Raw genomic sequence first — 27869 nt, 5'->3', positions numbered from 1 at the left:
GAGGCTGGCAAGGAGCCAGCGGCAGAGGGGACGAGGCCTGTTGGACTCTTGGCCTCTGGGACTCCAAGAGGAGGGGCCGGTGATAACACGGGGTTTCTGCAGAGTCAGAGGGAGGAGGCAGGACTGGGAAGTGGCCATGACACGGGGTTTCTGCAGAGTCAGAGGGAGGAGGCAGGACTGGGAAGTGGCCATGACCTCAGGAGAAGATAAATTGGTGTCTCCCACTCCCACTACTCTGGGCTCCCAGGACAGACCTTAGAATCGTGGGGCAAGAGTAGTGCAGGAGGATGAAGGAGGCGGAACTGAACAGAGATGTGGCTAAATTCTGCACTGACAACCAGTGTGTCATCCTACAGCCCCAAGGTAAGGATACTTAGGGCTTCTGCCTATACCGTGTCCTCTGAGCCCATCTTTGCCAGTCCAGAGAGTTGTGTCATCCCTGCCTTGGTTCTGTAGTAAATAGATGGCTCAGAATAAATGGGTCAGCAGAGGACCAGAACTCTGAGCACCCAGGCACTATATGACACCTCTAAGAGCCCCTCCACGGGGCACAGTAACCCAAAGTCAGGAAAGATGTGCACTTGGAGTTCAGATGGGCCTGGTTTTGAAGCCCAGCTTTGCACACTGCCTAGCCCCTGTATCCTCTGGGGCTGGTGCTCTCTGCTATCATTAGTGGGTGCACCCCTGGCTATTAACCAATTCCCAGAAGGCCCGGGGCACATATGGCAACATTTTGAGCTCCGTGGAAGGCTCCAGGAATGAAACCATTCACCCAGGGGACACTAATGCTTAATTTGGTCATGCTTGTTAACAAAATGAGGACCTGGAGGTCTGGGCTCCTGCTATAAGCCCCCTTTCTGTCTGCCTCCCTCCTTCACTTTTTCTTCCTTTATGACCGCATTTCCACAGAGATGCTCTCTCCGGGCGGGTTTCATGTCTAGCACACCACTGCAGTTTCTGTGGGTTGTGAGCCCCTGATCTTTGCCTGTCCAGAGAGAATGCTTTCTTTCCCTGCCTGTAGCTCCTTGTGAGAAGCATGGTGGGCGTTCTTATCTCTAATGGACAAGCAAGGGGACTGTGTCAGGACGGACAGTCCTGGCCCTCCCTGCACTCTTACCCTGAGTCTTGGCTTTCCCCTGCAGGACTGGGGCCTAAGTCAGCTGCTCCCATGGCTCCCAGGACACTGAGGCACGTCCAGGCCATTGTGGCACTAGTGGTGGTGACTGTGTTCTTCTCTCTCCTTGCTCTTTTTGTGGTGGGTAAGTTCTCAAGTGACTTTCGCCAACACTTACTCTCCTTCTGTGCAAAGGTCCCAAGGCACCCAGACAGCAGTCTTTTGGACATTTCTGCTCTCTGAAGTAACATTTTACCACCAGTCTAGGCCCAGACCTGGAGTCAACAGAGCGCATTGTGCTGTGAGATAGCTCATGAGAATGGAGGCTATCCAGGGAACTTGAGGGGAGGGGGTCCTTGATGCTCCTCTCTTTCTGGAACCCTAGCTTGTGTGGGCAGCCTATCATGTCACAGCTACGGATTGAGCTGACCTAGGAATGGCTTTCTCAGTTTTACAGCCTTGGAGACAGAAGCAGAATGAGGATCATCCTGTCAAAGCCGGGCTTCATGGAGGCAACTACTCTGGATCTGACAGTGAGTAGTTACAGTGAGCACGTGCCCCAGGGAGCTAGGTGTCGGGTGTGGGGTGTGGGGTGTGGGGTGTGGGGCACAGACCCTGGTTTTCACACTCTAGCTCTGGCTCCCACCTTCCTCCTGAAAAATACTGTGAACTTTTTTTTTTTTTAATGATACAGGGTCTCGTGCAGTTCAGGTTGGTTTCAAATTAAAAACCTAAGAATGACCTTAAACATCTGATCCTCCTGCCTCCACGTCTATAGTGCTAGCATTACAGGTGTGGCTCCATGCCCAGGTTCTGTGGTGCTGAGGATCGAACCCACAACCTTGTGCAAACTAAACATTTGTTCTATCAAATGAGCTGTATCCCCAAACACAAAATTGTTCCGTTTTTAAGCACAGCTCTGTCGAGGCCCAGTAGCTGTAAAGATTGGGCACTTATTTAAGTTACACAGTCTGATAGGTCCCTATGGAGTATGTTCCTGAAACCGTCTCTACAGTCAAGGTGAGGAGTCAGTCCGACATCTCCCCCCCCCCCCCCGGGGTTTGCTTGCAGCCCTTGGCGACCCCTCACATTCCCTCCTGACTTCAACCTCACTTGTCATGCTAAAGGGCAGTTTCCTTATAGAGTTTCACACAGAAAGGGATTTAAAAACAATCATGTTCTCTTTTCAGTCTTTTTTGTTTTAGCCATGAATCTGAGAAAAATGTTCTTGGTAGTGTTGGGAATTGAACCCAGGCCAGAGCTTCAGTTTCCCCCACTCTTCATGTACCTCGTTTTTTAGGCCTGCAGTCTTGGGTGGTCCATCGCCAGACTCTATGTAGCTCCGGGGACCAGTGGCTGCCCTAGGACCACTCAAAGCAGGTGTGGAGGAGTCTCTAATGTATCACACTGCTGCAACCGATACATTAGAAAAGCGACTGAAGAGCGAGCTTATCTTGGCTCACAGTTTGAAGGCACATTTCATTATGGCTGGCCGGAAGGCATGGAAGCCAGAGCTTGAGGTAGTCAATAACACTGTGTTAACGGCCCAGAAGCAGGGAGCTATGATACCAGTGCTCAGCTTTTCCTCTTTCTCAATCAGTCTGGGACCCCTTAGCACGTAGGACGGTGAAGCCCACATTCAGGGTGGGTCTTTTCTGATCAGTTAAATCGCTCTGGAAACTATCTTATAGATATACCTCAAGGTTTGTCTTCTGGGTAGTTCTAGGCCCTTCCAACTTGACAGTATTGACTACCACACCCAGGAACAAACATCAAGGAACGTTCTAATTTGCTATCTGCGCTTTCCCACACGACAGACCTCTATGTTGCCTCCTGTTTCCTCTTTTCAGATTGTTCCCAATTTGTCCGGAGGGCAGAAATGCAAGAGGCTATCCAGAGTCTCAGGGCCTCTGGGAATTCTAGCAGCTGTCACAAGGAGATACAGACCCTGAAGTACCAGATGGACAATGTTAGTTCTCAGGTGCAGTTGCTTGGGGGCCATCTGGAGGAAGCCAATGCTGACATCCAGCAGGCAAAGGATGTGCTGAAGGGCACTGGGGCCTTGGCCTCGGAGACCCAGGCACTGAGAAGCTCCTTGGAGGTCGCCAGTGCGGATATCCATAGTCTGAGAGGCGATTTGGAAAAGGCAAATGCCATGACTTCCCAGACCCAAGGTCTCTTAAAGAGCAGCACAGACAACACCAGTGCTGAGCTCCATGTGCTGGGCAGAGGCCTGGAGGAAGCCCAGTCTGAGATCCAGGCTTTGAGGGGAAGTCTGCAGAGTTCAAATGACCTCGGCTCCCGGACTCAGAACTTTCTCCAGCACAGTATGGACAACATTAGTGCTGAAATCCAGGCCATGAGAGATGGTATGCAAAGAGCTGGCGAGGAGATGACCTCATTAAAGAAAGATCTAGAAACACTTACTGCTCAGATTCAAAATGCAAATGGCCACCTGGAGCAGACAGATACCCAGATCCAGGGGCTAAAAGCTCAGTTGAAAAGCACCAGTTCCTTGAACTCCCAGATTGAGGTGGTCAATGGCAAATTGAAAGACTCCAGCAGAGAGTTACAGACACTGAGAAGGGACCTGAGTGATGTCTCAGCTTTGAAGTCCAACGTCCAGATGTTACAGAGCAATCTTCAGAAGGCCAAGGCAGAGGTACAGAGTTTGAAAACAGGTCTGGAGGCTACCAAAACTCTCGCTGCCAAGATTCAGGGACAACAGAGTGACCTGGAGGCCCTGCAGAAAGCTGTGGCTGCACACACGCAGGGGCAGAAGACTCAGAGTGAGTAGAGACATGTGTGAGTGTGTGTGCATGTACATGTCTGGGGAGGGACAGCCTTTGTGGAGAGTGATGACCTCTGACCCTTTAGCTTCTTTGCTCACCTAACCATCTGGGGAGGAGGATGGTGCTGGTGAAGGGATCACATTCAGGGAGATAAGCCAGCCTGGGTAGCCTGGGATGGCTTGTGATCTAGCCGGCGTCAAAACAACCATACACAAGCAAGATGTGAGGACACCAATTGGGGAGCAGGGCTCTGCTTCTGATCTGCTGCTTCCTGAAACCATGAGTCTTTGAACAAGCTCTGCCTTGAGCTTTGCTCCTCAGCTGTCTGTCATCTCAGCATAATCGCAGAAGGCAGAGGCAGGAGGGGCACAAGACTTCCTTGCCAGCCTGGGCTGGGCTGCACAATAAGTTTGAGAGCAGTCCGGATTATTCAGCTGGACTCTGTCTCAAAAACAAACAGACAAGGCTAGAGAGATGACCCAGCAGTTGGGAACATTGGATGCACTTCCAGTGTTCAATTCCCACCATTCATATTGTGGCCATCTGCAACTTCAGCTCCAGGAGGGCACCAAGCGTTTATTTGGTGGACAGAAAGATATGCCAACAAAATACCCAAACACATAAAATTGGGGGGAGGGAAACCCGCAACAAACAAAACTGGATGAATTTCTTTAAAAAAAGGAGTTGACAATCATGGTGGCACATCTATGTTCCCAGCACTCAGGAGGTGGAGGCAGGAGGATCAGAAGTTCAAGGCTGACCTCAGCTCCACAGAGAGTTTGAGGATGGCCCGGAGTACATAAGATCCTATATCCAAAATGAGGATAACAGGATTGTTTCACAACCAGATCAAGGAGGTCAACACAGAAAACTTTAACAGTGCACCAGGTCCCACAGGTGCAGCCGAGGCTTCCTGAGGCATCACTGTCGGGGCACAGAGACTGAGAAAACATCCCCACCACCACAATCTGGTGGGCTATGAGGGCAGATTTACAGAAATGATGTGCAGACAAGTGAAAGGGACGAGAGGGGAGAAGCAGGGACTGAGGACTGGGATGAAGAAGCTGGGCAGGACTTCCCTTCTAGCGTGTGCAGCACAGGAGTTCAGATGAGAAGGTCTTGAGCTGACTTCTGAAGACCCTTAGCTGCACAGCGGGCACGCAGGGCAAGAGAACAAGGCCATAGGCATGGGGACAGGAATCCGGGGTCCTGGAAACTCCCAGCAGATGAGGAGCCTGTGGAAAAGGGCAGCTTTCTCAGGTGTGGGCTCTGTGCAGCAGGCAGGGGCCAGGACAGTGGCTTTCCAGCTGCTACATATGTACCTTCAGTGTCAGCCTCATCTTAGACAGTGCCAGGATGAAGAAAGACACACGCTGCAAAAGTGCTCTGACCCATTCTCCATAAAAAGCGACTTAACGAGCTAGTCACGTTAGAGAGGGCCCCCTGAGAACAGTGCACTAGAGGCCAGGGGCTGCCTGGGAGACACACAGTGAACAGGAAAGGCTCTGAGCTTGCAACTCCTCCTCCTCCAAAAGCTGGGGACTGCTGAAGGGTGGCAAGGAGACTCTCTAGAAGGCTTGGCTTCCCAGTCTCCATCGGAGATAACGACCTCGCTTGCGGGATCTGGAATGCTTTTTGGAGATTTGAGGCTGTCATTCACAGGCTGTGTGCACCTGAACCAAGGCCTGAGCTGTAGGCTCTTGGATGTTGGCTCTGGGCTGTGGCACAGACTTGGTCATGAGATGCTGGTCCTCATTACAGCAATGAGGTGGTGGCGTTTCGTGCATATGGCAAGGTGCACCATGAGGGGAAGGATATGGGTGGAGAAGGGAAGGCAAGCCTCACAGGATTAGAAGTGTGCCTGAAGAAGCCAGCATATGAAATATTGATCATGTGTCAGGTATGGAGAGGCAGATGTGAGAAGACAGCCACAGAGCTTGCAGCATTTTGCTGTGTTCAATGCAAATTCATTAATGTTTTGGGAGTTTTGGTGAACTCCCTCAAGATGGGCTGAGTTTGAAAGCGAGAGAAAGAAACAGAGAAGCAGCAAATAAAGAGGTAAAGAGAGAAAGAAGGGAAAGAGGGGAGGGAGAGAGAGGGAGGGAGGGAGAGAGACAGAGACAGAGACAGAGAGACACAGAGAGAGATGCAGAGAGAAACAGAGACAGAGTGGGATCGGTAGCTTATCAATGAGGTTGGGTGTGGAGGAGGCTGGTCACCTGGAACAGGAGAGGGTTGGAACTTGGTGCTGCCTCCTCTGGTGGAGTGGGAGGCGGCTCACAAGGTGAAAGAGGCTATACGACTGGAGAACTGGAGGGACCTCATTTCTGGAGCGGCTGCTGCAGACTTGACAGTGGGACTATGTGGGCAGTGTGCTGGGACTGACATGGGAGTCTGAAGACTGCCCCTGCTTCACACCCCTGCTTGCCCCGCCACGTTGTTCTCACATTCTCTTTGGCTTTCTGTTGCAGCATCAGCCACACTGCTTCCACACTTTGGGGTAAACTATGGAGAGGTCCCCCCCCCCAAAAAAAGCATAAAAGTTCAGCTCTGGATCTGAGACCTTTTGGCCTGGATGCAGCCTGGCCTCAGAACTTTAGGAAAACCTTCTAGATGCTTCTAGTAGCAGCCATGCTTTGAGCTTTCCTAACCCACCCCCTTCTTCAGTGTGCAGTGTAGTGTAGACACACATTACATATGAGCGCACATGTATATAGAGGCTAGACTGTCTTCCTCAGTCTCTCTCCACTTGATCTATCACCTCTCTATTGTCTGTGTGTCTGTCTGTGTGTCTGTCTTTGAGATGGATATACCCCAGGCTGTCTTTAAACTTGGTATCTAACCAAGGATGACCTTGAATTCCTTATCCTCCTGCTTCCACCTCCATGCGTTCTGGGACTAAAGAAGTGCCCTATTATGAGTGGTTCATGTAGTACTGTGACCAGATCTCCATTGCTTTCTACACAATAGCCAAGCACTCTACCCACTGAGCTATATCCACCTTATTTTTGCAGACAGTGCTTCTCATTCCGTTCCATTAAGCGGGCACTGGTTGGTGAACTTAAGAGATCTGCTGTCTCCACCTCCCAACACTGAGATGCTAGGGACACTATGTAGCACACTGGGCTTTTACGTGGGTACCCAGAGCTGACCCTCATGCTCGTGCAGCCGGAGCATCATTAATTGAGTCATCTCCTGAGCCCTTGAATCTTTTTTTAAAGGACAAATCAGGCAGTATTTTAGACTTCTGTGTGGTGGAGTCTCTGTCAGAACTGCTTCCTGCTGCAATATTGAGGGAGCACCACAGATTTCACACAGATATGCTCCAGTAAGACTTTCTGAGAGGAGGTTGCTGGGGTGCAGTTTGTCCATTCTTGTTTCAACCTCGGACAGTGCCAGAATCGCCCAAAGGCTTGGCAGAACCGTGGCACGTGTTAAAGGGCATCTGGGGGCTGAACAGAGAAGGAGCGTTTATCTTAGCCGGTTTCCCCATGATGCTGGCTGGCATAGCCGGGTGAGGACCACGGGTTGAGAATCTCTGCTTTGCACACTTAGCATCTTTCACTGAGATCTCAGTTCTTGTGTCACCATTGATGTTTCTGCCCGATTTAAAAGTACCTTCTTCCTGGGGTGGGCCAGGTGGCTCCGTAGGTAAAATGCTTGTCACCGAGCCTGACAACCTGAGTTGGATCTGTAGAACTCAAATGGTGGGGAGAGAGAACTGACTCCTGCAAGCTGTCCTTTGACCTCCACATGCATGCTGTGGCACACACATGTGACATCCTTCTAATAAATACATTTAAAATGTACAGGGTGCCTTCATCTTGCTCCATTTTCTCCAGCTTGAGCATTCTTACAGAGGACATGGGTGTGTGTTGGAGTCTGCGGATGGAGATGAAGTCAGGAACTGAAAGCGGTTGCAGGTTGCAGGATTGGAAGCACACAGAAATAACTGGGACACCTAGGTGTCTTGCAGTGCTGCCTCTAGGATGGGCTGTATGACTGGGGTGTGGGGTCCCAGCCCTGCTCCTGGAACATTGAGCATTGAGAATTGCCAGGGCTTGTGATTTTCCAAGGTCAGACCTGGTAGAGTAGAGACTGGCTTTGGGACACCATCTGCTCCTGACTCTTTCTCCCTGACCGTTGTTCTAGATCAGGTTCTCCAGCTGATCATGCAGGACTGGAAGTACTTCAATGGAAAGTTTTATTACTTTTCTCGTGACAAGAAGTCATGGCATGAGGCCGAGAATTTCTGTGTGTCCCAGGGAGCACACCTGGCTTCGGTGACCTCTCAGGAGGAGCAGGTCAGAGCTGCGGGCCTGGGGAAGGCTGAGAGTCAGGTCTGGTTAGGGACATGGAAACTTAAGCTATTGTCCTCTTAATGGGTGGCAGAGTCCCTCATGTCCCCATCAGGTAAGGAACAAATATTTACTGAGTTCCCAAGAGCACTCTGTACTGAGGTGGAAGTGTGACCAGCTACTGCCCCTGCTCAGGGAAGGAGGAAGACCTGTAGGCCCCAGCAGATGTCAGCAGGAAGGGAGGGGAAAGACCTGTGACACTCTTCAATGTAGGGTGTGTTTCTCTCTCACTTTCCCTCAGCCCCATCAGCCTTCCTTTCTGGACATCAGTCTGGTTTGGAATCTCCAGGCTGTGGAGGGCTGGTGAAGAGGAGACCCTGGCCCCCTGGGAGCTAGACTCACTCTTAAGCATCTTAGACTCTCCAAGGAAGTACTGTCCATTAGACTAACAGAGGACTATGCTAAGTTTGATTTAGATTAACCTGCAAAATTGTCCGTTCCTTGCTGCTCTCCCAGGACTTGCACAGTGCTGCTAAAAATAAACTAGAATGAGGATTTCTGTCCCAATAAAGTCATACCCTTTCTCAAGTGTGAGGGCCATTGAAGACAGGTCAATATGGGGGGAAGATAGGGCTTCCCCAGAGGGACCTACCTGCTGCTCTAGATATTGGAGAAGCCATGGAAGGTTCTGGGAACTCCTGCTCTGAGATGGGCTCTCTGATTAGGGGTCAGGGAAGGGATGATCCAAAGAGTCAGCTTCTCACAGCCCCACCTCCTTTGCACAGGCATTCCTGGTACAGATCACAAATGCTGTGGACCATTGGATTGGGCTCACTGATCAGGGCACAGAGGGCAACTGGCGCTGGGTGGATGGGACACCATTCGATTATGTCCAGAGCAGAAGGTGAGTCTAACCTCTGTCTAGCTCTGTTGAGGCACTGTCTGCCTTGGGCAGGTTTTACCGTTCTTCGTGTATGGTCCTGTCCAGTGGGTGTTAGTAGTGTGTGTTCTGTAGAGTGCATATGTGATGTGTGTATATGTGTGTTTATACATATATATGATGAGGGTGACATGCATGGTGTGTGGTGTGCAATGTTTGTGGTATGTGATATGGCATGTAGTATGTTGACCCCTGAGGCCAGTAGAACGGCTTCTAGAAAGGACAGGTCCGGGGGCTAGCAGACTCTTGCCTTCCTGCTTTTCTGATCTCATCTATTTATTTGTTTCCTCCAAGTGTTGAATTCTATGGAGGCTTCCCTGTCAGACCAGATCATCAGTAACAGAGGGAGGGCAGCCCCAGCAGGGCCTCTCCAAGCACTCCACTAGTCCCAGTCCTGTCCACCCTCAGGGGGCATGGGGAAGGAATACCGCTTTGTCTAGCATAGTAAAACCATGTTCTTCCAGGTTTTGGAGGAAAGGCCAGCCTGACAACTGGAGACACGGAAACGGAGAGCGTGAAGACTGTGTTCATCTGCAGCGGATGTGGAACGACATGGCCTGTGGGACCGCCTACAACTGGGTGTGCAAGAAGTCTACAGATTGGTCTGTGGCCAGAACGGACCAGAGCTGAGTCTCTCCCCCCTGAGACTCCTATAGCCTTGAACTCTCCTCAGGACTTCTTGTGTCCTGTGTTGCCATTGTCTCGCCATTTAAAACATGCTTGCCTCCTTAAAGATAAGCCCTGCATGCTAGTGTCCCCTTAGTGCCCCAACAGGTCTGCCTAGATAAGCCCTCAATAAACACTCATTGAATGGACAGAAACTTGGCTCTTGATAGTCCCCGCAGCTGCCTTCACACCCACATCTCCCTGGACTGCCCCTCCTTCCCTTGGGTCTTTCTGTTCCTACAGGTACACTTTTCAGTGACAGTGCAGACAGCAGCTGGGGTTTCACAGGAACTGCAGATCCTTCCTAAATCACCCCAGGGATTTCATGTGTTTCTCTATGTGTTCAGATGGAGTCCTGTTTCTCTCCCTTGTCCTGTGAGGTGGTAGGCTCTCCGCCCCACCCTTTCCTTCATCTCACTAATCTTTGCAGGGATTAACTTTTGCTCCCCTTGGGACGAGAACCTCGGTAGCTCTCTCTTGGTGTCTGTGGAACACTCCACACATACACAGGGAATCCCATGCAGGTGTCTGGATCTTTCTCTCTCTCTCTGGCCTCTTTGTATTCTTCCCTCAGATTGCAGTGAGCTCTCTCTTCTCAACCTGGGTGGAGTGCCTTTCCTTATAAATGTCATCTTCCCTGTTCTGTGGAAGAACTTTCAGAGAGAAGGTTCCATCTGATTCCCAGCTCCCTAACTTGGTCAGAAGTTCTAGTCTGCCTACTCTCCATATCTGGAAATGGTCTCCTGTATGTTAGTGTGGCGAGTTTTCTAGTTGTTGCTGTTTTTTGTTTTTCGTTTTTTTAACTTTTATTCTTTGTTTCACATCAGGCACCCAAGTTCTGCTCATTTCTCTGTCTCCTCCTATCTGACTGTTGACCTTGAAATCTCCCACCTAAATAAAAAACAAACAAAAACCCCAACAACTCCCCCAAAGAAAGTTTAAAAAACCCTATCGTAGAAGCTGTAGTATGTCACAGTATTTCCTTCTGTCCACGCATCTTCACTTGCATTGGTGTGGTTCAAGAACTGTGGCTTCTGCAGAAGCACCAATATTGGATCTTTATCAGGACTCCCCCCCCCCACCCTCCAACCCCCCTGTTTATCCTGCTGTCCTACTGTTACCCTGTGTTGTGGAGATTCTGAAACTTTGGAACAGCAGGCCTGGCCCTTTCACACCCCCCACATTATAGATATGGATTTTAAGGTGGGTCAACTAAGAGGCTTGGACAATTGCTGAGCGCCCAGTGCAGCCTTCGGCAGGAGGCAGAGGAAGCTCTCTCCCACTCTCCCATCCTGCTCTCCCACTCTCCCGCTCTCCTGCTCTCCTTCACCCACATCACACCTCCAGAACCAGCTCTACTGAGCTGCCCAGTCAAGATGCAAGGCCAACTCTCCCAAGTGCTGCAGCCTGGAGGTGCTGGGTCAGCTCTCCTGCTCTAACACACGGGACTGGATCGCCCTTGCCTTTGCATATGGGGCAGCTCCACTGTGTTGCCCAGACAAGAGGCAGGGTCCTTTCCCTCAAGTGCTGGGGCTAGCAGAGGAGGGACAGGGCCAGCTCACCTGCTCTCATTACTCCAGGGCCAGCTCTCCTAACTGTCCCAGGTGGTGAGGGAGGAGGGGGGGGACATCACACCTGCACACACCTCATGGCAGACAAGTGGTTAGGCCAGCTTTCCCTTACTCTCATCCTCAGGGATGGCTCACCCACACCCATCTCAGCCAGGGCCAGTCCTATTGTGCTGCCCAGGAGAGGTGCAGGGCTTGCTTTCTTAAGTGCTCCAGCCAGTTAGGGGCAGGGCCAGCTCTCCTGAGCTCATGACCTTGTGGGCAGCTTTCCTGACTGCCAGAGGTGATGAGAGGCTGGGGGCATCACCTCTGCACCTGGGCCACCCCACCCATGGCAGATGAGTGGCAGTGCAGCTCTCCCACACTCATACCTTGGGGCCGGCTCACCCACATCCCTGCCGTCAGGGTCAGCTCCACTGCACTGCCTGGGCAAGGTGCGGGGCTCACTCTTTCGTGTGCTGCTAGAGGTGAAAGATGGCATCAGCTCTCTGGAGTGCCACATTAGTGAGGGCAGTAAGGGGTGCGTCAGTTTTGCATAGCCCCTGGACATTCACGTGGTCCCCAATGGTTGCCCTGACCAAAGATATCCCCATGTTCTCTGATGGTGGTATGAGTCAGGGACATCAATATTCAACCTCTCCCACTGTGTAGCCATGGACTCAGACATGGTTTTCAGCCGCAGCTCTGGCTGGGACCTCACCATGGATGGCTCCAGGTGGCGAGGATGGCCACGCACAGAAGGCTGCTGCTCTCTACCTTCAAGTCTCCAGTTCCACCTCTCTTCATGATGCTCAAGCTGTTCTGCTTCTCTTTCCCTCCCATCTGACCACCATGGACTCTCACACTGTGGTGGCTCCAGCTGCAGGCTGACCACATGTCTGGCAGGCCCCTGGGTGACAGCCCCCATCTGTGCTGCATGGTGTGTTGGCAAGCAGGTGTCTCACCTGTGCAGGGCACTGTGCGCACACCCACAGGTGTGCGGGTGGCATGGCGGTCCACAAGTCTCTGTCTGTCTTTCTCATGTGTTATGTTGCCTGGATTTGACTTGATTTGATTTATTTTTATGAGTCCTTGGAGTCTCTGGCCACCAAGCCAGGCGTCAAGCTAGATGCACAAAGGACTGTCATCTGCTCTGCCCTCGACTGATACAAGAATAGCTACCAGGGTTGGAGAGATGGCTCAGTGGTTAAGAGCACTGACTGCTTTTCCAGAGGTCCTGAGTTCAATTCTCAGCAACCACACGGACCACAAACATCTGTAATGGGATTCAACGTCCTCTTTTGTGTGTCTGAAGACAGAGAAAGTGTACTTATATACATATTTTTTTTAAACACCACCACCACCACCAATAAGGTGTCTCTTTGCCCATTGCCAAGGGATGAGTTTTCTAGTTGATTATAACAAAAGGACTCCTCCAGCTATGGCAATGTACAGAAGTGGGAATCTGGGGGCTAGAGAAATGGCTTAGGAGCTAATGAAGAGTGAGCATTGCTCTTGTAGAGGCCACAAGTTCAGTTCTCAGTAGTCTTGCTAGGAGGCCAACGACTGCCTGTAACTTCAGCTCCAGAGCATCGGACGCCCTCTTTTGACCTCAGTGGGCATCTGCACTCATGCACACACACGTCATTAAAGTAAATTAAAACTTTGCAAACGTGGAATCTGTTAGATCTCCTGACCGAACAGAGCTTTACCTCATTGACACTATTTTATTATCTTTGTTTTCTTCTTCCTCCTCCTCCCCCTTCCTGTGTGTGCATAGCCATATGGCTCCATGTTTTATTTTGTTATTGAAAATTCATATAATATATTGATTATTGTTCCCTTCTCCCCTTTCCTCTCACATCCTCCCCATCTTCCCACCTATCCAATGCCATGAATTCTCTCTCTTTAGAAAACATACCAGACAGCCAAATAACCATATTTAAAAAATGGGGTACAGAGCTAAACAAAACATTCTCAGCTGAGGAATATCGAATGGCTGAGAAGCACCTAAAGAAATGTTCAACATCTTTAGTCATCTGGGAAATACAAATAAAAACAACCCTGAGATTCCACCTCATACCACTCAGAATGGCTAAGATAAAAAACTCAGGTGACAACAGATGCTGGTGAGGATGTGGAGAAAGAGGAACACTCCTCCATTGTTTGTGGAATTGCAAACTGGTACAACCATTCTGGAAATCTGTCTGGCAGTTCCTCAGAAAATTGGACATTGAACTACCTGAGGACCCAGCTATACCTCTCCTAAGCATATACCCAAAAGATGCTCCAACATACAACAAAGACACATGCTCCACTATGTTCATAGCAGCCTTAGTTATAATAGCCAGAAACTGGAAAGAACCCAGATGCCCTTCAACAGAGGAATGGATACAGAAAATGTGGTATATCTACACAATGGAGTACTACTATGCTGTCAAAAACAGCGACTTCATGAAATTCATAGGCAAATGGATTGAACTAGAAAATATCATCCAGAGTGAGGTAACCCAATCACCGAAAAACACACATGGTATGCACTCACTGATAAGTGGATATTAGCCCAAATGCTCAAACTACCCATTATACAATCCACAAACCACATGAAGCTCAAGAAGGGAGATGACCAAAGTGTGATGCTTCACTCCTTCTTAAAAGGGGGAACAAAAATATTCATAAGAGGGGATATGGAGGCAAAGTTTGGAGCAGAGACTGAAGGAATGGCCATTCAGAGCCTGCCCCACATGTGCCCATATGTATACAGCCACCAAAAACTAGATAAGATTGATGAAGCTAAGAAATGCATGCTGACAGGAACCGGATATAGATGTCTCCTGAGAAACACGGTCAGAGCATGTCAATACTCTGAGGCAAATGCTAGCAGCAAACCACTGAACTGAGAATGGGACCCCAGTTGGAGGAATTAGAGAAAGAATTGAAAGAGCTAAAGAGGCTTGCAACCCCATAAGAACAACAATGTCAATCAACCAGAGCTCCCAGGGACTAAATCACTACCCAAAGACATGGGCTGGCCCATGACTCCAGCTGCATATGTAGCAGAGGATGGTCTTGTTGGGCACTAATGGAAGAAGAAGCCCTTGGTCCTGCCAAGGCTGGACCCCCAGTGTAGGGGAATGTCTGGGGGGGTGGGAATGGGGGGTGAATGGGTGGGGAACGCCCTTATAGAAGAAGGAGAGAGGGAGAGGAGAGGGGCTTATGTCCAGGAAACTGGGAAAGGGAATAACATTTGAAATGTAAATAAAAAGATATCCCCCCCCAAAGAAAACAGTCAAATAAAACAAGTAGATTTTTTTTAAATACAGAGGTTTATTGGTGAGAAGGGAAAGGTGGAGGGGAGAGAGAGAGAGAGAGAGAGAGAGAGAGAGAGAGAGAGAGAGAGAGAGAGAGGAACAGAACTCATAAAAACACAAAATCAGAAACTAAGATATAAGCAAAGACCAGTAATGTAAAAATATGCCCAAACAAAGCAATATGATTTAAAGTTTATTTTGTGTTGGCCACCTATGGCCTGAGACCTACCCTTAAATACAGTTTATATATCCAAAGTGACTCCACTGGAGAAGATTAAAATTTTTCCTTGTGATCATTGTCAGTTGGAAATAGCTTCATGATTAGATATGGGAGCCTGTGTCTGCCGCCCACCCTCACCCCCCACTCAGGGTTGGGACCTTATGTGGCTTGACCCTGTGCAGGCCCAGTTCATGCTGCCACTTTCTCTGTGTTTATGTGTGTGTCAGTCCTGTTGTGTCTGGAAGACAGTTTCTCTGGTGATCCATCCCTGCTGGCTTTACAACCTTTCTGCCTCACCTCCAAATTGTTCCCTGAGCTCCAAGGGGAGCAATTTGATGGAGACATCCTATTTTGGACTGAATACTTCAAGGTCTCTCACTCTCTGCACATCATCCAGTTGTGGGTCTCTGTATTAGTTCTCATCCATTGCAGAAAGACGGTGGCTGAGGGAGGCGTTGCTCTATCAGCATAGCAGACGCTCATCAGGAGTCATTTTACTTCATTGTTGGTTGGTTTGTTGTGTTTCTCTAGACCTTCCTCTAGATCCTCTAGGTCCAGACCTCCAGATCAAGTCTCAGTTTCTTGGCTTCACAAACTCTGTCAGGCATGGATGTGATCTCATGGGGTGAGCCAGAAATCCACTGAGGGGCTGTTGGCTACTCACACAATGCTCGTGCCACTATTACACAGTGTGTCATTCAGGCAAATCACCGTTGTAGGTCACAGGGTTCGTGGCTGGATTGGTGGTTACCTTTCTCCTCTGGCAGTGTGCAGAGTGCCTTCCAGTACCATAAACGTTAGTTGGTAGCAGCAAAGATTCTCATTAGCCACCAACTCAACTTCTCTGTGTTCAACGAGAGATGCCTGTGCTGTCTTCAGCAATAGGGCTTTACCATCAGTTTGTAAAATTCAACTAAGAGCCTTGACAACAGCCTGAGATGTCTGGGTGTTTCCACTGGACTCCTGTGGCCAATGACTTGAGTAGATGTTATCCATTCCTGGCACAGTAAGTTTTACTTGGTGGAAAGTTGTCTAGTTGGGGCATTATCTCCCTTGTTATTTGGTGACTCGATTATATGTATATATTTTAAGCAGCTTCTTTAGTAGCTTCCCATATGACCCCTCAAAAGTCCCTTAGTTTTTTGCTTTGTGTAATAGTTGTATAGGAATGTCCCCCATAGACTCATGTGTTTGAATGCTTGGCCCATGGGCAGTGACACTATCAGGAGATGTGGCCTTGTTGGAGTCCTCTTGTGGGAGGAAGTATGGTATCATGAAGGTGGATGTTGAGGGTCTCTTATGCTTGAGCAACATCCAGTGTGGCTCATGGTCTTCTGTTGCTTGAGGTTCAAGCTGTAAAACTCTTAACTCCTTCTCTAGCAACTGTAGTTTCTAACCTCTGAAACTGTAAGCTAGGCCCAATTAAATGTCTCTCTTTAAAGAGTTGCCATGGTCAACAAAACCCTAACTAAAGCAGAAATTACTACCAAGAGTGGGGTATTGTTGTAGAGACCTGACTCTGCTTTTGTTTGGAGGAATTTTGACTTTGGGTTAGGAAAGTCTTGAGGTGCTTTAAGTGCTGCTTAATAAGTCATCCTAGTAGGAACATGGAAGTCAGCCGTGCTGAGGTCAATTTGAACTGTGGGGGCCTGGTTCAAGAGGTTTCAGAGGAGGAGAATTTTAGTTTGTTGCCTAGAGATTGTTTTTGTGATATTTTGATGAAGAGTGTGCCTGCTCCTTGTCCTTGTCTGAAGAGTCTGCCTGAGGCTAAAGTGAAGAGATTGGATTAATTCCGATGGCAGAGGAAATCTCCAAACAACCTAGGGTTGATTCTGTCATGTTGTTATTAGTGTTCGCTCTTATGAAGATCTGCAATGAAAAAGACCAAGCTGCACAAGTAAAAGTTCAAAATGTACAGATTGAGGAGAAAAGAGTCACAAGCAAGAAGAATCATGGAATAAAAGGAGTGGTGACCTCAGGGCGAGACCCTCACCAGCTAAACCTCCAACTTCTGAAGAGGAATTAAAGTTGGCATATGTCTTTAATGCCAGTACTCAGAAGGCAGAGGCTAGCAGATCTCTAAGTTCAAGGTTAGGTTGGTCTACAGAGTGAGCTCCAGGACAGTCAGTCTTAGGCAGTGAAGGAAACCATCAAAATCACAGACCTGGTGAAGTGGTGATTGAGTGAAGGTCATGTTTAGCCCCAGAAAGCAGCAGAACTTGGCAGTTTCTGCCACATGGTTCAGGCTTTCCAGTCAAGGATAGGAGAAAGGGATTATGGAATGGGTTTGAATGCTTGGCCCATAGGGAGTGGCGCAGCTTCCCACAATGAAGGAAAGATGCTGAGGCCAGGTGTGTGCTGAGTGTCCCTGCATGGAGGCCTAGAAAGGCCACTGTGTGGGGCTGTGAAGGTGAAGCCTAGGTCATCTTGGAACTCCCAAAATGTCGGAGATGTCAGACTTATGGGATACCTGCTGAGGAAAACTGCTTCCAGGGAGTGGAACCCATGCAAGAGAAAGAACTCTGTTGTAGTCAACAAAGCTGGAGGGGGTTGGAGATCTGAAGAGCACTTTGACATTAGACATGGAGATGAAGAGTTTGGAGTGTGCTCAGCTGGTTTTGGGTCTTCTCTGGTCCAATATTTGGTCCACCATGCTCCCTTCCCTACCTTTTGGAATGGTAATGTTGTAAGTCCCTGAAGTGGCCTTACCTCAGGAGTGCAACCCACAGAACACAGCTTGAGAGACTGCTGCAATGGCAAGAGGTTTAATGATCCACGTACGTGGGGTTGCTGATCACCCGCAGAGAGAGGCACACAACTTTTATTCTTTACAGAGGGCAGTCTTCAGCAACAGGGTTAGCTGGCTTATTCTCATTGGTGGTACACAGGACAAAGGATCTGGTCAGGTATTGGCTGGCCTGTTCAAGGGGCTGTTCTTGGCTCAGTTAGACACTTTCCTTATCCAGCCCTTCACCTGGCCTTGGAAATTTACTGGGAAAGGGCTAAGTTGGAACTGGTGGTCAGGCAGGCTCAGGATGACCTCTTGTGGTTGTTCTTGGGATTTACCACAGGGAGGGGTAGGGAGGTCTTTCCGAGAACAGTTAATCTTTTGTTTTGTCCTAACTTATGGTCAGAATAGGCTGGTCATTCTGACTACTAAAACTTTGTCATAACATTAGGCAACATGACATCAGATGTATTTCTCAAAACCTTGTTTTTATAACTTTGTTTCTCATATCTATGAAACTTTATTTCTTCAGTAACATATATCCTGTGCCCTACCACTACCTGGACTCAAGAGTCCTCTTCTATCTGTCTTTGTTCCCTGAAACCAGGTCTCTCACTAAATCTGGGACTTAACAATCACTCTTGAGGGGCTGGGGATTTAGCTCAGTGGTAGAGCGCTTACCTAGGAAGCGCAAGGCCCTGGGTTCGGTCCCCAGCTCCGAAAAAAAAAAAAAAAAAAAAGAACCAAAAAAAAAAAAAAAAAAAAAAAAACAATCACTCTTGAATGGGTTGCAGAACCTACCAAAATGATAATAAAGTTTCTTTCATTGTGAGACATGATAGAAAGAGAAAATTACAGGGACCTTGGTAGGGACAGGAGCCTCTTACTCAGGAATCTGGTTGGAGCCTTTTCTAGGCCAGTTGAGAATCCATATCCACACGTGGGTATGTTACACACACACACACACACACACACACACACACACACACACACACACACACACACACAGAGTCTATTTCTTTCTTTTACCCCTTGCAATTAGAAATTCATGTTGAATATCTTTTATTAGATTATAATTCCTTCTTTGGTAACACCCATATAAGTGCATTTATTAGCTTTAATAAAGCCTAATTCTGCTTCCTACTGGCTCACCCTGACGTGTATGTGTGTGTGTGTGTGTGTGTGTGTGTGTGTGTGTGTGTGTGTGTGTGTGTGTGTTTTACCTGAAAGATGAAGGGATCTCCTCAGATTTCTGCAGGTGACTGTGGCATTGCACTTCTGTCCCTCCTGCTGGGACAGTACTTTAACACAGTAGGCAGAATTCGTCATTCTTGAGAGCGAAGTATCTTTTCCAATTTGAATAGTCATATTTTTTTCTTTTTCTTTTGAGGCAGGGTCATACTATGTAGTCTATAAACTGTGTAGTCTCAAACTTTTCTTGCCTTAGCCTTCTGAGGATTCCAGTGCTGGGATTATAGACATGAACCACCATAACTGGCCATGATATTCTTTTAATATTTTGCTAGATTTAAATTATAATAGTTCATTTGTCTGTATTTCACATCTATAGCCATAGTAAAATGGCTTGTTTTTTCATCTCTGTACATACATCCAAATGTGCACACAATACTTTAATTAAAAATAATTATTTATAATTTTATACACATATATAATATTTTTATTATATTCCCACCTCTCTAATTATCTTCTCTTATCCCCTTTGTAATAGATAAGTACTTCCCTCCTTATTTTGTGTCTTTTAAATTCTGGTAGCTTTTGTGCACATGGGTGTGGGGTTCTTTCCTGGATCATGGGTGACTTCCCGTTCTCCAGCAGCCATTAGCTACCGAGAGCTCCTCAGCATGAGGCGAGCATCATAAGCCCTCTCCCGTCTATGCTAGAACTCAGGATGGCTCGATCCTGTGTAGACCCTGAGCAGAGAGCCACAGATGCTGTCAGTTCATGAGTACAGTGGCCTTGTCAAGTCTAGAAGACTGCATTTTCCCACACTCCTCTCCATTTTCAGACTCGTAGGTTCTCTCTGGCCCCTCTTTCCCGACATTATGCAGATGCTTTGTTTAGGCCTGAGCTCTGACAGTCACTCCTCTCAGGAACTGATGTTTTCCTTGATGTACTTTGATCCTTTATCTAGGGCTTTCCTAACTTTGTAGCATCAGGAGTCAGTATTGAATAATGTCCTGCTTCAGGAACGTTTTCTAACTATATGAATTATTTTTATAGATGTCCCATGAGCACATTATTTAGATTCTGTTTACCATTTATTATACAAATTATCTTCTTTCAGGCAAAATACAAATTTATCACAAAAAGTATTGCTTCATTATGCAAATTACTATTTTATTATGCAAATGCCATGCATCTTTATTTATGCTTTCTCTACCCAAGCTAGCAATTTCTGTAAATTAAAAAAAGAGAGTCTTTTACTTTTTAAAATGCAACTATGAGTGTTGTGTGTGGTTGGGTGCCCCTGAGTGCAGTCCTTTAAGTGCCCAGAGAAGGGCACTGGATCCCATGGAGGCTGAAGTTACACATCGGTGCTAGGTACCAAACTCAGTGTGATGGTGAAAAGCTCTCAGGGAGAACTTTCCCTCGGGATGGAGACCCTCCAACTCTAAAGACCAGACCGAGACACCACAGGATGCAATCAGCAAGAGGATTTGGTTTATTGTCGGGATACACAGGCACAGGCACCTGTGGGCGCTTCAGTCACTCGGGGGACTGTGGCGCACCCTGGGAACCAAGGATGGGCTTTTTATAGGATTTTGGGGAGCAGAAGCAAGCATACAGAAGCAGATGCATGGTTACAGGGATATAATTGGTGGATTCTAATATGGAAAGGGTTTAGCCCGGGGGCAAGTTTCCTAGCTATTTTCCTGAAACATAACGGCTGACTCGGCCCCCCAAGGGTTCAGCCCGGGGGCAAGTTTCTTAGCTACCTTCTTGGAACATAACGACTGACTCGGCCCCCCACCAGGGTGTGGGACCTCTCCCGGGGCTTTTTTTCATTGTCAGGTGCTCAACCGAAGTCGTCCTGTTGCCAGGCCTTCAACCAAACACATCCTGCTTGGCAGCCGCTGTGTACTCAGTGTTCTAACCTTTCCCTGAACCAGTCATCTTAAGTACAGCCTTGCAAAATGGCGTTACTGCTGCTAAGCTGGGGTCTTTCAATGGTTTGTATGTGCTCAGCCCAGGGAGTGGCCCTATTTGGAGGTGTGGCCTTCTTGGAGTAGGTGTGGCCCTGTTGGAGTAGATGAGTCACTATGGGTGTGGGCTTTATGACCCTCATCCTAGTTCCCTGGAAACTAGTATTCTACCACAGCCTTCAGGTGAAGATGTAGAACTGTCAGTTCTGCCTGCACCAGGCCTGCCTGGATGCTGCCGTGCTCCTACCTTGATGATAATGGACTGAACCGCTGAACCTGTGAGCCAGCCCCAATTAAATGTTGTCCTTATAAGAGCTGCCTTGGTCATGGTGTCTCTTCACAGCAGTGAAACACTCAGGTACATTCTCTTAACTACTGAGTCATCACTATGGCCTCTATGATTTCTTTTAAATGCTTCCTCTGAGGAAGTTCACATTGACATGCATTCATTTGAGGAATATTCACTGTGTATGTTCTGTGGGCCAAGTACTTACGTTTTAGGGACTCAGCAATGAACCAATATTACAACCCCAGCTCTCACAGTGCCAGTCCTGTGGTAGGGAGGAGAGGATGCAAATCTATAGGAAAGACTCTGTGAGCTAGGGGCCCAGGGTATTTTGGAGTACAAAAAACCATGTATCACTCAAGATACTCACTGTCAAAAGACATTAGGGCTAGCTGGGCATGGTGATGCACACCTTTATCCCAGAACGTAGGAAGCAGAAGCAGCCTCTTAAATTGTGAGCCTTAAGCGTACAATTGACAGAAGCTTGGGTTCTACAAATTGATGGGAGAAAATGACTCTAAAAGTTTCACAATTGGTTTTCTGAGGATGAGAGACAGTTTCTTAGTCAAGAAATTGAGCACTTTGAAAGAATATGGCCGGGGTTTGGGGATTTATCTCAGTGGTAGAGCTCTTGCCTAGCAAGCGCAAGGCCCTGGGTTCGGTCCCCAGCTCCGGAAAAAAAGAAAAAAAAAAAAAGAAAGAAAGAATATGGCCACAAACTCACAGAGTCTCATTTACATAGTGGATTCCAGGACAGATAGGCTATGTAGATTAGAGCCTGTCTCAAAAAACAAAACACACATCATCGTCGTCAACGATGACCACCAATGGGGTGGAGTGAGGACAGAGCTGTTTCCAATACCCCAGAATCAGTGCTCAGTTCCAGGCTGGCTACTTCTCCTCTAGAGGTTGACAGAGGCAGAGGGATGAAATTCTTCCCAGACTGACTGGCACCACTGAGGAGACAGATCCTCAGCTGACTTGGGGGAAGTGGGCAGCTTGTCACTGTGAAGTGCTTGTCCACCCTGTCTGTCCAGTGAGAACTCCATACAGCTGCTGTCTGTGACACGAATTGCTAGGGGTACAAGCAGGCTGTGGCAATGCCCTCCACCTATGTATACTGATGGTACTCCAGGGTTCCCAGCCCTAAGCTTGCAGTTGATGGAAGCTTGGGTTCTACAGACTGATGGGAAAGCATGACTCTGAAAGAGAAGTGGTGGACCTCACAACTGGTTTCTTGGTATGAGAGGTGATTTCTTAAGAAATTGAGAACTTTGAAAGAAAACGTAACAGAATTAAATAAACTTTTACTCCTGGGTGTGCTGTGTGCTGTGTGCTGTGTGCTTGTAGAAGTAAAGGCAGCCCTGTGAAGCTGGTTCTCCCTTTCCCCTTACATGGGCTCCAGGAGTTGAACCGGGTCAAGCCTGCACAGCAAGTGCTTTTGCCTACTGAGTCGTCTTGAATTCCGTGACAGAAGATGAGGAAGGTTAGCAAATAAAAGGATCAAGTAACACAGTCCTCCAGCAAGTCATCCCCACATGGTGGGCGGCAAATTTGTGTAATTAATGTTCAATCCTGAAATTTAGGTCCAGGACAACTCCTGCCTGAGTGCCTGGGTGGGCGACACACCCAATAGGGGTGTCTTCCCTCTTTCTTGCCTTCAGTTATAGGAGCCATTGATTCTCTGGTGGGCCACAGGATACTCCTGGTGCAGGTCAATTACCATTTATCCCCGAATCCCCAATCCAAGCTGGAAGCCTCAGAGACAGTTGGTGAGAAGGGAAGAAGCCTGGGCTGCATTTAGGATGTAATAAGGCCCATGAGCTTTAGAAGAGGGAGGCCCTGGTGGCTCTCCTGCTGTAGAACTAGGCTGTGATCTGTAGTGTTCATGGCACAGTTCTGTTTCTATTACCCTCACCCCAGTATGCATTTGTGTGTGCATGTGTGCATGGAGTGCATGTGTGCATGTGTGCATGTGTGGAGGTCATGAGATAGCGATGGGTGTCAGCCCTCAGGCATCTCTACCTTCAGTTTGACACAGGGTCTCTCAGTAGCCTAACTTTGTCATGTGAGTCAGGCAGGCTGAAACCTGTACGTGCCCCTCAGACTTACATTCTTAGGACTGAAGACATGGTGCCTGGCTTTTCTGTGACACTCAGAGATCAAGACTCAGTCTTCAGGCTCCTGAGGCTGAGTGCTTTACTGATTGAGCCTTCTCCTCAGCCCCCTGTTGCCTTCTGAGCCTCCCCCAAGTCCTGCCTTTCTTGCAGTCTTCCCTCTCAGATCTTCTGCAGATCTCAGGGTGGCAGTCTAGGTCCTCCTCACACTGTCTCCACGCACCCTTCATTGCACCTCTGGAAAAGTCACCTGCACAGTCGTGCCCCTCAGCTATGGCTCGCCCAGCTCTGAGAGCCTTCTCACAGGTGCTCTGGCCACCTTCTGCCTGGGCCGTGTTCATCTGGACAACAGCAGAGCTCCTACATTATCTGTTTAGAGACCATCTTTGCCATCAGAGTCAATTTACCTCATGGGGCAAGGGGCTGGTGCAGCTCCACCTGAGTCTCTGTAGCTGGGAGAGCCAGCTTCTCATGTCTGTTTACTCCTCTGTGGGATGGCAGGAGCTGGAGAAGACCCTTGTGGGGCCGCTGTAGGAATTGGAGCCACGGCATAGAACCCTGCCTGGGGGTACATGAATGTGATCCCCATCTTGGGAGTTGGAGGCAGAAGAATCGGGAGTTTGAAGTCATCCTTCATGACAGCAAGTTCAAGGCCAGCCTGGACTACATGAGACCCTCTCTGTAAAGACAAGTCATATATAGGATGGATTTGAATCAAACTCTCCACATAGATCCTATCACGCACGTGTCCTGTGCTCACTGTGCTGAAGATGGGCTTTCTGACTCCTACTCACTCCACAGAGAGTTCTCTCTAGCCTGGCCCTCAGCAGGTGGGGAGACGATTCTTTGGAGCTTTAGAATGTGCACACAGCTGAGTCCAGGCTTCTCTGGTCCCCGTCCTATGCTGTGTCTCCCAGCGCTGCCTGAGTGGCAACTCCTCTGTGGTCAAAGCACACACAGGGCCCTGCACTGGCATTTTCTTGTGACTCATGGCTCTGAATGCCCTTGTGGGGGAAGTGATCTCTGGGTGTTCCCTATGGAGGAGACCAGGGCCAGCAGCTGAATGTCTGTTCCCTTCTCTGTTTCTGTGGAGATGCTCTATTGACCCGCTGTGAAGCTGCTGTGTGGCCAAGACAGTCACCCCAGCTTACATCTGGTGAAGGTGCGGGAAGGGCAGGCAGGGAGAGGAGAAGGTTGACTCTTTACTGCATGCCCTCTGACTGCCCAACTGAACAAGCAACCTCCCTATTTTATCTCATTTTTTATTTCTTTCTCAGTGTGGGTTGACCTGCCTTTGACTCCAGTATTCTGGAATCTGAGGCAGGAGGATGACTTGTGCCCAGAAATCCAGATCTACTTTAGGCAGTGAAGGTACAATTTAAAAAAATATTTAAAAACTAATTAAAATAGTTTTTGGAAGCGTAATGAAAGTGGTAAGCCAGGAAAGGAAAGAGGTTGTAGCCTAAACAAGGGGACCTCTCGCCAGGGAGCTCCGGAGTTCACTGCACTGTGAACTCTGTTTGCGATCTGGTAGTTTTGTCTGGGGATAGAACCCAGAACTTTATCAGTGCTGGCTGGGCAAGTGGTATATGTCTGAGCACTTCTGACAGATCCATTTTAAAGCTTTACAATGTGGGTAAACGTGTATTTGTAGCTATTCGTGTGCAAATGCCCAGGAACTCAGACCCATGAAATCAGAACCCTGGGCAGAGGCACCTCAGTCTCTCTCTCTCTCTCTCTCTCTCTCTCTCTCTCTCTCTCTCTCTCTCTCTCTCTCTCTCTGTGTGTGTGTGTGTGTGTGTGTGTGTGTGTGTGTGTGTGTGTGTGTGTGTGTGTGTGTGAAAGGAAACAAACCTCCCTGGTGATTCCAGCTGTTGGGATAACCCGAGAACTGCTGTGGTGACCCAGTGGTCACAATCAGCATCTGGAGGTTTTAGGTGATGCCAACCTGTGCAGGTGGTGAAGCCTCGTGGGTCCTGCCCTCCTCCAGATCCTCCCAGACTCATCCTTTGTCTCCCTTCTGCCTTTTGAAGCTGGAAAGTGTAAGGCAGGTATAAGGCCCTTTGATTACCCAATCTGACCCTTCACACATTCTGTTTCTTCATGGGTCCCTGCCTAGGCCTCCTGACAGGGTAAGAAAGGTATAGACCAGAGACTTCCTTGTGTGCCATCTTGTACCTAGATCTCCCTCCTCCCAATAGCATGTCCTAACTCATGGTGAGTCCCACCTTGGCCTTCTGAGCTCAAGGGGAAAGTATGGAAGGTCTGGGCCTGGATCTGTGACCATCTAACTTAGCCCTGTAATGCACAGAGTTCATGAGTGCAATGGCCCTGCTGTGTCCAGCACAGCAGTCACACTCCCCTCCCACCCTCAGCTCTCAACATCCTCCTGTCATCTCCTCACCAGAGTACCAGGGATTATGCACTCTTGACACAGATGCTCTTGCAGAGCCAGGCTCTCAGCTATCACGTATTCTCTGCACCTCGACAAGCTAAGGTTATGTATTACAAGTGGAGACAGCACTTCACACACACACACTCAGGCTGACCTGCAATTCAGAATCCTCCTGTCTCTTCCTCCCTAGTGCTGGCATTGCAACCATGGCAACTGGTCTAACTGTGGAACTTTTAAAAAGCTTTAAGGAAGCAGAATACTGAGAAGGAAACATACCACAAACTGTGTTATTTTGGATTGTTGAAGTTATGTCTGATTGTTTTGACAAATGTTTATATTCACATCACACACCATATATATATATATGATTAAAATCTAGATAGTACCAGCATCAGCTGAAAACAGAAAATTCAAGAGCAGGGACAAACACTTAAGAGAGAACCAACTGCAAAATGACAAAAAGGCCCTGGCATCATTCAACGTTTAGTTACCCCAATGAATCAAAAAGAAAAAAAGGCAAGGCATTCAGAGGCACAGGCAGAGGCTCTTCTGCTTTAGGCCAGCCTGTGGTCGACAGTGAGGACCTGTGTCAGCAAAAAGCCCACACAACAACATGCACATGAATGGATAGAACCAGGATCACCCTGGTTACGTGAGATGCACAGCAAAGGAACAGGGACAACATGTTGGAACACTGTCACCTTCAACGGCGAGGTGAGACTTCTCTGGTTCCTTCTTTAAAGAGTGCTTTGTTTTACTTATTTTGAACTTTCTGCTGTGAACAGCAAAACACCCGGATCTACAATATGGGGAAATGGTTGCTTGTGTTGTCTGGCGCCAGAGGAATCTCCAGGAACTCTCAGTGCTTGTCGAGTGTAATTCACCCACGCAGAAAGTCTAAGAATCAGAGGTTATTAGGGGCTGGTGTTGGGGGAAGGAGGACAGTGTTTCATGCTTACCAAAGGTCACTTGAGGAGAGGGACTGTACTTAGGCGCAATGAGTAAACATTACAGTTCTGTTTCTCTCTCCAACATCTCTTGTGTCTGCATGGTCTTGTGAGTACATGTGTGTACATGTGCTGGTGTGTACACATGCACGTACATGTGCTGGTGTGTATACATGCATGTGAAGGCTGATGATCAACCTTGAGTGTCCTTCCTCAGGAGCTATCCACCTTGCTTTTTAAGTCACATGTCTCTGATTGACCTGGACCTCCTCCCTGAACTGTGTAAAACTTTGACTTTGCTATCTCCCCAGTCCTGTTCCCCACCCCAAAAGGTTTTATTATATATCCCAGGCTGACTTTGAACTCATAATCCTCTTGTCTCAGTCTCAAAGTCCTACCCTCCATTTGAGACAGCAAGCAAAATCCATGTAATTAGGGAAATCAGTTTCCCTATCAAAATCACCCATGAAAGAAGGCTAGACTTCACATCAGCATAAGGTGGAGAGCAATGAAAACAGATATTTAGAATACGAAGACAGAGTTCTGGGGAAGAAAAGGCTCGGGGCAAGCATAAGGCCCAGAGTTCAGACCTCAGCACCTAGGGAATGCAGTGTCCTTGTGCATCTGTGAGCCTGCTCCTGACCAAGATGGAGACAGGAAGACTGTGTGTCCTGTTCAATTCCAACCTAGCTGAGAGATCCATGAACTCCAAGTCCCAGGAGAGACCCAGCCTCAAAGATCTCCCAAAGGAATAGGGAAAGGGTGATAGAGAAGGACACTCAATAACCCCACTAATCTACATATGTGCCCCATGCAGACCCACACATACATACTCTACAGTCACACACGTGTATATATGGTCCTGTACACCGAAAACCGAGATTCTTAGAAAATAAAGGTGTTTTACTTCACTCTGCTTTGTGATAGTGTTTCATACACGTTGAATCAATGGTCAGATTTTGTTAGAAAGACCCAAAGGTGAAGAGCGCTCTTCAGGAGAAGCTTCACTCTGGGCGTCTGTTAGAGAACGAAGCGAGGGAGAATAAGCACACGCTCAAACTCCGCGATCACCTCATGCAGTTCTTCCAGACCTGTGAGATGGGCACACAATGAGACCCCAAAAAGGACAGGTTCCACTCTCCGGGAAGCTGCCATTCCAGTCTCTCTTCCAGGCTGACAAGAAAGAAAACTCACTTTCAGGTGTGAATGTCTTTGTGTAACTTGGCGTGTGTGTGTGTGTGTGTGTGTGTGTGTGTGTGTGTGTGTTACATGCACATGTGTGGGTGCATGCAGTTGTGCACATGTGTGTAGAGAGTAGGGCAACACATTGGGTGTCTACCTCTC

The 27869-nt window shown here is 48.3% G+C and overlaps 1 protein-coding gene across 1 annotated transcript; it reads left to right on the top strand.

Annotated features, from left to right (window-relative positions):
- Positions 1-236: 236 nt before the first annotated feature.
- Clec4f (C-type lectin domain family 4, member F) lies at positions 237-9958 on the top strand. Its single transcript, NM_053753.1, is given in 7 exon segments — positions 237-363; positions 1143-1259; positions 1564-1647; positions 2965-3903; positions 8059-8210; positions 8990-9108; positions 9609-9958. Coding segments are annotated over 7 exon segments (1653 nt in total). The 5' UTR covers positions 237-287; the 3' UTR covers positions 9775-9958.
- Positions 9959-27869: the final 17911 nt, after the last annotated feature.

Source organism: Rattus norvegicus, chromosome 4 (assembly GCF_036323735.1).
Source record: "Rattus norvegicus strain BN/NHsdMcwi chromosome 4, GRCr8, whole genome shotgun sequence".
In the NCBI taxonomy this organism is placed as follows: Eukaryota; Metazoa; Chordata; class Mammalia; order Rodentia; family Muridae; genus Rattus; species Rattus norvegicus.
This window is presented reverse-complemented; position numbering and strand designations above follow the sequence as displayed.